Source organism: Orycteropus afer, unplaced genomic scaffold (assembly GCF_000298275.1).
Source record: "Orycteropus afer afer isolate SDZICR_OR568_19922 unplaced genomic scaffold, OryAfe1.0 scaffold00037, whole genome shotgun sequence".
In the NCBI taxonomy this organism is placed as follows: domain Eukaryota; kingdom Metazoa; phylum Chordata; class Mammalia; order Tubulidentata; family Orycteropodidae; genus Orycteropus; species Orycteropus afer.
The window spans coordinates 2,276,166-2,287,773 of record NW_006921624.1 but is presented as its reverse complement, the minus strand read 5'-3'; the positions used below and the strand labels follow the sequence as shown (position 1 = coordinate 2,287,773).

General features: G+C 40.5%; 1 protein-coding gene across 1 annotated transcript; it reads left to right on the top strand.

Annotated features, from left to right (window-relative positions):
* The first annotated feature begins 934 nt into the window (after positions 1 to 934).
* LOC103193504 (olfactory receptor 50-like) lies at positions 935 to 1,900 on the top strand. The gene has a single exon (XM_007936741.2). The coding sequence runs from the start codon at positions 962 to 964 to the stop codon at positions 1,898 to 1,900; it is 939 nt and encodes a 312-aa protein (XP_007934932.2). The 5' UTR covers positions 935 to 961.
* The last annotated feature ends 9,708 nt before the right edge of the window (positions 1,901 to 11,608 follow it).

The window sequence follows — 11,608 nt, the reverse complement described above, 5'->3', positions numbered from 1 at the left end:
TGGAAAAGCCAATGAATGAACTTCCTCGAGATCTGAAGACTTGAACAAGAGAACTTTCATTTGAACTGCGGAGAAAAATAAAGTAGGAACTTGGAAGAGAAATTAGATTTTTTTTCTCTCCATTCCATGAACATTTCCATAGAAAGGATGATGGAAGACTGAAAATGTTGAGGAATGAGAAAGAATTTTGTTAAGGAAGGACTGATGGCTATCCTATAAGGTATACCACTAGATCCTGTATGTTATTGACATAGATTCCTGTCCTTAATGTCCTTGCCTTGGCTAGTTACTTATGAAGTTTCTTATTATGTGTGCGAATCCAGATTTCTGGGAGATGTTGAGCAGCCCACTGAATTGTCTTATCCTATGCAACTCATGGAAAAAAAATTAACCAAAAAGTGTGAGAGAAGACTATGAAGAATAGGGCTAAAGGAGGGCAACAGACCAATTAGATTTTCCATTTCTTGTAGTCTGCATTCAGTTACTAACCAAAAGTTTGGTAGTGTGAACCCACCTAGCAATGTCTCAGAAGAAAGGACTGTGACCTGCTTCCACAAAGTCACAGCTTTGAAAAGCTCATGGGGTGTGTTCTACTCTGTGATACATGGAGGCACCATGAGTTGGAACCAACTCTCCAGCAACTGGTTTTTTGTTTGTTGAAATTTTGAAATTTAATGTTCTTTCTAAGAACCAGTTAGTTACCTAGCCTTTCACACTAATTTCTTAATCTCTAGTCTGAACCTGGTCTGATCTGATAAATCATGGTTCCTCCAAAATAGCTTTTGTAGATTTCTAGAGACTATTGCTGACTCTCATTACTGGAACAAAAAAGCATGAGATATACAAGATTTATATACTGAGTAGCCCAAATACATGTTCTCATTCTATGACCATCATAATGATTCCTTATTCCTTCACATTGCCATCTCTTTTCCTATTGACAACTAAAGAGAAGAAGAGGATGAGGAGGGATAATCAGAGCTCCTTGTCTGAATTTCTCCTCCTGGGGCTTCCCATCCGGCCGGAGCAGCAGGGCATGTTCTTCGCCCTGTTCCTGGGCATGTACTTGACCACGGTGCTGGGGAACCTGCTCATCATCCTGCTCATCAGGCTGGATCCTCGCCTCCACACCCCCATGTACTTCTTCCTCAGCCACTTGGCCCTCACTGATGTCTCTTTCTCATCAGTCACAGCCCCAAAGATGCTGATAAACATGCAGACACAGAGTCAATCCATCTCATACTCTGGGTGCATTTCCCAGGTATTTTTTTTCTTATTTTTTGGTTGTATTGACAACTTCCTTCTGACCTCAATGGCCTATGACAGATATGTGGCCATTTGTCACCCCCTCTACTACACCACTGTCATGAGTCAGAGCCTGTGTTTCCTGCTAGTAACTATGTCTTGGGTCTCATCCTTTGCCAGTGCTCTCCTGCACACTCTGCTCCTGGCCCATCTCTCTTTCTGTGGAGACAATACTCTCTCCCACTTCTTCTGTGACCTCTCTGCCTTACTTAAGCTGTCCAGCTCAGACACCACAACCAATGAACTGGTTATCCTCACTGTGGGAGGGGTGGTCATTACCCTTCCTTTCATATGCATCCTTGTCTCTTACGGCCACATTGGGGCCACAATCCTGAGAGTCCCCTCAGCCAAGGGGATTTGCAAAGCCTTGTCCACCTGTGGCTCCCACCTCTCTGTGGTGTCTCTGTATTATGGGGCAATTATTGGATTGTACTTTTTCCCCTCATCCAATAACTCCAGTGACAAGGATGTCATTGTGGCTGTATTATACACATTGGTTACTCCCATGCTAAATCCTTTTATCTATAGCCTGAGAAATCGGGACATGAAAGGAGCTCTAGGAAATATACTCAACAGAAGAACACTTTCCCCATAGTGTACTTTGAATTTAAGCAGGTGGTGTGACTTGTTTTATTTAATAAAATGTTAGCAAACTTATTTAGAATCTTGAAAAGAGCTGTGCATGGCCACTTGGTTTTTGGGAACCCAGATACTACCGTGTAAAGAAACACATTCTAGTCTAATGCAAGACCACAGGAAGAGTGGCTCCAGCTGTCCCAACAATCCTGGCCATACCAAGTGAGGTTCACAGTTGTTAGCGAGACTTTCTAGAACATTTGGCCACAGACAATTCAGCCCAATCTATTACTGCTCAGCTGATCCACAGAACTGTGAGAAAATAAAAATGATTGTTTTAACCCACTATGTTTTGGGCTGGTTTCTTTCACAAAGTTAACTGATACATTTCTTACATTTCTGCAGTATTCACAATCCTTGGTCATTGTGACAACTTCTGAGAACTCCTATGACTCTTGTATGAGGGCTTAAATTCTAAAGCATTTGGGGTTGTTGTCTACAGTGGGAACCCTAACTTCGTTTTGAGGCTTGACAAAAGTTTTAGATGCCACCTGGGTTCTTTCTGACCATTACACCGTCACTGTGGCTATGCACAGACAAGTTCCAGGACAAACCTAGGGAGGGGCAGTTTCCCTTTAGAAAGAGTATATTTGAAAGTAGATTATATTTTCACAAAGGACAAGGGAAATTACACAGAGTGTCCTTTTTTAATTTAAATTAAGGTTGGGGTCTTGATATTGTTTAGTAGCCACCTCATGGCTAAGACTTAGGCTGCATGGTCATGAGTTATAACCTATCGGGACCATTACCTAGCCAGGTAGTCAAGGCCCAGGACCAATCCTGTAACCCTTTCCTATTTTCAAATCCAAATCAGGGTCTTTACCTTGCTTCTGTAGTTCTACCTGTAAAGTGACAAATTTATCTACCACTAATCATGATTTAGGAGTTCTGGTGGCTTGGTGTCTAAGGCATGTGACTGCTAATCAGAAGGCTGGAGGTTCAAGCCCACCAGCCACTCCTCGGAAGGAAGGTTGGGCAATCCTACTTCCATAGTGATACTGCCTCGGAAACCCAAGGAGGGGTCGCTATGAGTCGGATCTGACTCGACTGGAGTGAGTTTTTTTCTTTTCTTTTTTCTTTTTTGGTTTAATCATGATTTTGTGATGATTTAAAATCATATATAATTAGCCATATGGCCATGACTTGGTGGACTCCATTCAGCTTTCTCATACTAATGGTTTCCCTCATCTAGGATGATTGTCTTTGTTTGGTTTTTGTTCTGTCCAAGGCTTAATAAAATTGTCTCTATTAAACCTGTTTGAATGTGGGGTCTCTTTTCCCCTAATAGGAGCTCTGGTGGCCTAGTGCCTAAGTCATTTGACTGCTAATCAGAAGGCTGGTAGTTCAAACCCACCACCCACTCCTCAGAAGAAAAGGTGGGCAATCTACTTCTGTAGTGATACCACCTCAGAAACCCAAGGAGGGGTCGCTATGAGTCGAATCTGAGAACTCTCTCTCTTCCTCTGAGAACAGAGGCAAACTTTGTCTACTCTCGCAAATGCCAGATGGGATAAGGTTTTCATGGCTCCAGAAGAATCTCTTAGTCAAAGACAGGTGGGAGCTGGTGGAAACAAATCCCAGTTACATTATACATTGGGTGGGCCAACCATTTCTCAGAGGTCTGAACCCCAATTCCTCTCAGTGGTAACTTATTGTTACCATACAATATATTGACTACCTACTTTTCCATGTCTTGCATCCTGTGGTGGTTAAGTTTGTGTGTCAACTTGGCTGGGCCTAGTTAAGTGGCTGGGCAGCTGAATGTAGTTATTCCCCATGGTGAGATTGGTAATTAACTCCTTGGTGCAAGCTACTGGAGCAGCTGAATAGCTGCTTTAGGGATGTGGTCTGCTTCCACATATAAGAAACACCTTTGGGAATGGTCTTTTGGGAATGGTCTCCAGCTTATGGCATGCTTGAACCCTGCATGTAGCTGTGTCATTGTTCAGCAGCCTGCTATGCTCTGCTGACCTTGGGACTTTCAATGGACTTGAATTAACGGCTTGCCTTGTGGTTTGGTAACATAGGACTGTGCCTTTTTACTTTTCAGACTTGGGCTTGTCAGTCTCAGCAGTCAGAAGCTGAATGAAGAAAAGCCTCCAGCTTCAGTGGGCCAGGAGCAGGAGGCAGAGCTGAAGCTCAAGGTTGAGGGACTTTCATCCAGCCCCTTTGAACTTGGACTTAAAGCCTCCAAACTGTAAGAAAATAAACTCCTGTTTGTTCAAGCCATCCCGTTGGTGGTATATTCTTGTCAAAGTGGTACTAGGTAACCAAAACACATCTTCACTCTCTCATTGGTTTTTCCTGGAATCATCTTTATAGTAAATGACTTGTATTCAAATACTTTCCTCAGAATTTTCTTCTGAGGGAACCCAATGTAAGACAGTAAGTACAGAAGTGATCCTAAGAAGACACTCAGGAAAGGATTCTAGTTTAGGATCACTTGCTGTCCAGAGAGCAATGGAGAGCATTGCTGGTGTTAGGTGGGATGGTGGCAACTATGGCATGCAGAAGTTGTTATAATTACTAAGATGCTCACCTGAGAAAAATTGGCTTGCTGTATTGGTAGGAGTGAAAACAGGCTTATACAATAAATAGAGCACTATAGGAGCTCTGGTGGTGTAGTGCCTAAGGCATTTGACTGCTAACCAGAAGGCTGGTGGTTCAACCCCACCAGCTGCTCCTTGGAAGGAAGATGGGGCAATCTACTTCCATAGTGATACAACCTCAGAAACCCAAGGAGGGGTCACTATGAGTTGGATCCAACTCGACAGCAGTGCATTTGGTTTTTGGTGGTTTTTTTGGTATGAAAGATATGGGGACATGGTAATTATAAGGCATTTGAGTTGACTTACTGTTGTTAAAGATCATAGATTCCTAAATGAGAAAGAAATAACAATCTCAGGTCAGTCACTTTGTAATTCAGGACAAATTGCAAAAGATAGAAAGCCCATGTAACATTTTAAAAACTCTTATTTTCTGTTTTGGAGGGAAGACTGTGATGAAGAGAAGAAACAAGATTTGATCATATGAGGTTGGCAAATACATTGTCAATGTGGTGACTAAATGCATAACCTCCCTGTGGTAGTTAAGGTTATGTGTCAACTTGGCTGAGCCTGGTTTTTGAATGGCAGGGCAGGTGGATGTAGTTATTCTGCATGATGAGATTGGTAATCACCTCCATGATGCAATCTACTGGAGCAGCTTAGTAGCTGCCTTAGGGATGTGGTCTGCTTCCAGTATATAAGGAGAACTCTTGAGAAAGGTCTCTGCAGCTTTTTGACACACTTGAACCCTGGACATAGACTAGCCTTCATTCAGAAGCCTGCTGTGCCCTGGTGGTCTTGGAACTGTCTCTGGACTTGAACTAGTGGCTTGTCATGTTGTTTGGTAATCTTGGGTTTGTCAGCCTCAGCAGCCAGCAGCTGCCTGAGTGAAGAAAGCCTCTAGCTTCAGTGGGCCAGGAGCAAGAGGCAGAAGTGAAGCCCAAGGTCAAGGGGCTTTCACCAGCCCCTCGAGCTTGGCACCTTGAGCTCAGACCTCCAGCCTTCTAAATTGTGAGAGATTAAACTCCTCTTTGTTAAGGCCATCCATTTGTGGTATTTTTCTGTTAGAGCTGTGCTAGAGGTAACCAAAACATGCTTCTGTTCTACTTCCTAGTTCATTGTGTAGTGTCTGGGGTCTTAAAAGCTTGCAAGCAACCATTCATGGTACAATTGATCTCTATTTGCCTGGAAGTAGGAGAGTCAGGAATAGGAGGAAGAAATGGAATGTGTGTCTAAATGCCTCCATGAACAACTCTGTCCTTTTGCCATGAGACTAGAAGAACTAGAAGTGCCTAACTACCATTACTGAACATTTTGATCAAAGATCCTATCGAAGAACCTTGATCAACAGAGGGGAAATACAGAATAGAATTTCAAATTCTCGTGGACTCCAGACATTCTGGAGCCATGGAAGTTAGACTAATCCCTAAAACTATTGTCCTGAGATACTCTTTAAATCTTAAACTAAAATATTCCCTGAGTCTTCTTAAAACCAAACAATAGTTTATTTAACCAGTAAAGAATGTCTGCCTTGAGCATTGTGCTCTTTTAAGAACTATCTATTTGGAATAAAACTGATAATAGTAACTGAAAGATTAGGTAGGGGATTTAGGGGCAGTGGGTTTATGTGAACGGGGAGGAACAACTCAGAAAAGGAAGGTAATAATAGTTGCACAACTCGAAGAATATAATCAATGTCACTGAACTGCACATGCAGAAGTTGTTGGATTGGCATACATTCTACTGTGTGTATTCTCAATAACAAAATTAAAATAAGATAAATTATTAAAATAAGAATATATAAATATCTCCTACAACATGTTACTAAGACACTCAATAAGATAAGGAACAAAAGACTTAAACAGATATTTTGAAAAAGAAGATAATCAATAAGTGCATGAGTAAGTGTCCAACATCCTTAATCAACATAGAAATGCAAAATAAAATCAAAATTAGGTACTACCACACACTTTGTATGATGTCAAAATGAAAGAGAATGATAACACCAATGGTTGGTACAAAGGTGGAGTTCTTGAAATAGTGTGGGGTTCAGACACAAAAGACCTGAGTTAACACATTCAACCTCCAGCTTGGTTTATGATGGATTCCTTTAATCACATCTCCCAAATGTTAACTGAGAATGCAAAAAGCTTTGCAAATCACCAAATTCCTAGTAAATGCTTTGTGGCTATTATCATTATTCCTCCAAGGGTGAAACTTTACTGAGTACTATCAACAAAGAATTCTTCCCCCAAGGGAAAATTAAGCAATTATTTGTTTCTTGCCTCTAATTTGAAGCTTGGGAGTCTATCCACTGGGGTTGTCTCTGTGGTTTATAAAGTTAGATCCTATATGCACTGCTCAGGAGCTGTGAATAAGAGTGTCTGAATATATGTATCTTGTTTGGTTGTGAACAATAATTCTCCCTGCTGCAATGTATCTTTAATACTCTTAGAGACTCCATCTACTCTATTGGACTCTGGGTCTTCTCAAGAGAATAGAAGAACCATCACATGCCTTGTAGCTGAAGGTATCTGTGTTCATCACCTAAGTGACCATGTTAGAGCAACAGTGGAATTTAGGTTCATTCATATGATTGTGTTTGTGTGCATTAGTTCAGTGTGTGCAAGTGACTGCTAGGGGGATTCTACTCCTTCTCAAACAAGAGTAAGACAGCTCCATGTAGAGTAATTTTTCTGGAACTAATAATTTGTCCACAGTTTTAGAGGACAGGGTAAACACCAAATATCCTCCTATTTATCTTTCATCTCCCATTGAGTTGTGCAGGTTTTTCTCCAAATTTTATCCCAAATCTCTTCAATTATCTCTATCCATTCTGCTACAATCCAGATATACGCGGCCATTAATCTGTACCTGAGCCACTGCAATAACCTTCTACTAAGATCCTGCTGACACTCTTACCTTCCTTCCTATACTCTGCTCTCCACCTACTATCCAGCAGATATTTAAAATTGTAAAACTACTCATTTGATTAATCTTTTTTAAAATTTATTTTTCAATTTTTATTTTTGCAGTGTTTCCTCCCCATCCTTCCTCTCCCACCCCTGGTCATTTGATTAACCTTTTTTGTTGGTGTTTTACTGCTCTGAAAATAGAACTGAAAATTGATCATTGAATTGCTATTATGGCAGAATAGGTATTACATAATCTGCCTCATTGATAATTCTCCAAACTCATATCCTTAACCTGCCCACTATGCTCCTGCATTGTCTCTGTTTCTCAAATGTGTTAGCCCTTTCCTAGTTCAGTTTCTTACACTTGCCTAGATTGCCTGTTTCCAGAATCTTCGCATTGCATGATATTTCTAATTATTCAGAACTTATTTTAAAGAGACGTACTCACCACTTCAGCTTCTTTTGAATTGATTTTAATTTAACAATATCTATTCATACCTTCATAGGGAGATCTGGTGACACAATGGGTAAGGCATTTGGTTGCTAACCAGAAGGATGGGGGTTCAAACCCATCAGCTGCTCTGTAGGAGGAAGATAAGGCAATCTACTTCCATAAAGATTTAAGCCTTGGAAACCCTGTGGGGGTCACTATGAGTCAGAAATGACTCAGTGGCAGTGGGTTGGGTTTAGTTTATTCATACCTTAGGAGCCCTAGTGGCACAATGGTTTAGTGCTCACTTGCTAACTGAAAGGTCAGCAGTTTGAAACCACCAGCCTCTCTATGAGAGAAAGATGTGAAAATCTGCTTCTGTAATGATTACTCCCTTGAAAATCCTATGGGGCAGTTCTACTCTGTACTATAGGGTAGTTATGAGTTGGAATCCACTTAATGCAACAGGTTTTAGATTCATAGCCTATAATTCCATTTTTAACAAAGTATTCTATAGATATATTTCTCATGTGCAAAATGACATATGAACCATGTTATTCATTGTAATATTCCTGGAAATAGGAAAACATTAGAAACTATCTAAATGTCAACCAGATAGGTAAGGAGGGGAGCACCCAGGCAGGAAGTGGGAGCTAGTTGGGAACCGCTAGGGGAGAGGAACTCGTCTGTCAGTTTGTTATGCTGTGGTGGCTTGTGTGTTTCTGTGAGGCTGGAGGCTGTGCCACTGGTGTTTCAAATGCCAGCAGGGTTGTCCATGGTGGATGGGTTTCCACAGATCTTCCAGACTGAGATAGACTCAAAAAAAGGAAGAGGCCATCCACTTCTCAAAGAATTGGTCAGTGAAAACCTTATGAATAGCAATGAAACACTGTCTGATATATAACTGGACAACTTTATGAACAGCCCTGAAACATTGTCTGATATAGTGCCAGAAGAGGAGACCCTCAGGTTGGAAGGCACTCAAAATATGACTGGAAAAGAGCTTCCTCATCAGAGTAGAGCTGACTTAATGATATAGATAAAGTAGAGCTTTCAGGACCTCTATTTGCTGATGTGGCATGACTCAAAATGAGAAGAAACAGCTGCAAACATCCATTAATAATCAGAACATGGAATGTACAAAGTATGAATCTAGGAAAATTAAAAGTTATCAAAAATGAAATGGAACACATAAAGATCGATATCTTAGGCATCAGTGAGCTGAAATGCACTGGTTTTGGTGGTTTTGAATCAGACAACCATACAATTTACTATCCTGGGAATGACAAATTGAAGAGGAATGGCATGGCATTCATGGTCACAAAGAATGTTTCAAGATCTATCCTGAAGTACAATGCTGTCAGTGATAAGATAATATTCATAAACCCACAAGGAAGGCCAGTTAATACTACTATTATTCAAATTTATGCACCAACCACCAAAGTCAAAGATGAGGAAATTGAAGATTATTATCAATTTCTGCTGTCTAAAATTGATCAAACATACAATCAAGATGTGCTGATTATCACTGGTGATTAGAATTCAAAAGTTGGAAACAAAGAAGAATCACCAGTAGTTGGAAAATTTGGCCTCAGTGATAGAAATAATGCTGGAGATAACATGATGGAATTTTGCAAGACCAACAACTTATTCATTGCAAATACCTTTTTTCAACAACACAGACTGTGGCTATACTCATGGACTTCACCAGATGGTATACACAGGAATCAGACTGACTACATCTGTGGCAGAGGTGATAGAGAAGCTCGATATCTTCAGCCAAAACAAGGTCAGGAGCTGATTGTGGAATAGATCATCAGCTGCTTATATGCAAGTTCAAGTTGAAGTTGAAGACAATTAAAACAAGTTCCTGAGAGCCAAAATATGACCTTGAATATATCCCTCCTGAATTTGGAAACTATCTAAGGAATAGATTTACTGCATTGAACACCAATTGTGGGATGACACCAAGAACATCATCCTGGAAGAAACCAAAAGGTCATTAAGAAGACAAGGAAGGAAGAATAGATCAAAATGGATGTCAGAAGAGACTCTGAAACATGCCCTTGAACAAAGAGTAGCTAAAGCAAATGGAAGAAATGACAAGATAAAAGAGCTGAACAGAAGATTTCAAAGAGCAGCTCAAGAAGACAAAGTCAATTACTATAATGAAGTGTGCAAAGACATGGAGTTAGAAAACCAAAAGGGAAGAACATGCTCGGCATTTCTCAAGCTGAAAGAATGGAAGTAAAAATTTAAGCCTCAAGTCGTGATATTGAAATATTCTATGGGCAATATATTGAATGATCCAGGAAGCATCAAAAGAAGATGGAAGGAATACATAGAGTTGCTGTACCAAAAAGAATTGGTCAATGTTCATCTATTTCAGGAGGCAGCATATGATCAAGAACCAATGATACTGAAAGAAGAAGTTGAGGCTGCACTGAAGGCAGTGACGAAAAACAAGGCTCCAGGAATTGACAACCCATTGAGATGTTTCAACAAACTAATGCTGCACTGAAAGCACTCACTTGGATATGCCAAGAGATTTGGAAGACAGCTACCTGGTCAACTGATTGAAAGAGATCCAGATTTGTACTCATTCCAAAGAAATGTGATCCCACTGAATGTGACAATTATCAAACAATATCATTAATATCACATGCAAGTAAAATCTTACTGAAGATAATTCAAAAACAGTTCCAGCAGTATATTGACAGAGCACTTCCAGAAATACAAGCTGGATTCAGAAGAGAATGTGGAATGAGGGTTATCATTGTTGGTGTCAGATGGATCTTGGCTGAAAGCAAAGAGTACCAGAAAGATGTTTACTTGTGTTTTATTGACTATGCAAAAGCATTCAACTGTGTGGATCATAACAAATTATGGATAACATTGAGAAGAGTGGGAATTCCTGAACACTTAATTGTGCTCATCAGGAACCTGTACATAGACCAAGAGGGTGTCTTTCAAACAGAACAAGGGGATTCTGCATGGTTTAAATGAAGAAGGGAGTGTGTCAGGGTTGTGTCCTTTCACATACTTATTCAATCTATATACTGAGCAGATAATCCAAGAAGCTGGACCACATGAAGATGAACATGGCATCAGGATTGGAGGAAGACTCATTAACAACCTGTGATACGCTGACAACACAACCTTGTGAGATGAAAGTGAAGATGACTTGAAGCACTTACTGATGAAGATTGAAGACTACAGTCTGCAGTATGGATTACACCTCAGTATCAAGAAAACAAAGATCCTCACAACTGGACCTATAAGCAGCACCACGATAAATGGAGAAAAGATTGAAGTTGTCAAAGACTTTATATTACTTGGTTCTTCAATCAACACCAATAGAAGCAGGAGTCAAGGTATCAGATGACATATAGCATTGGGCAAATCTGCTGCAAAAGACCTCTTTCAAGTGATGAAGACCAAAGATTTCTCCTTGAACACTAAGGTGCGCCTTACACAAGCCATGGTATTTTCAGTCGCCTCATATGCATGTGAGAGCTGGACAATGAATAAGGAAGACCAAGAAGAGTCAATGCTTTTGAGTTGTGGTGTTGGTGAAGAATGCTGAAAGTACCATGGATTGCTAAAAGAACTAACAAATCTGTACTAGAGGAAGTGCAGCTGGAATGCTCCTTGGAAGCAAGAATGACCAGACTTCATCTCACCTACTTTGCTCATGTTGTAAGAAGGGACCATTCCCTGGAGAAGGATATCATGCTTGGTAAAGTGGAGGGTCAATGAAAAGGGGAAGGCCCTCA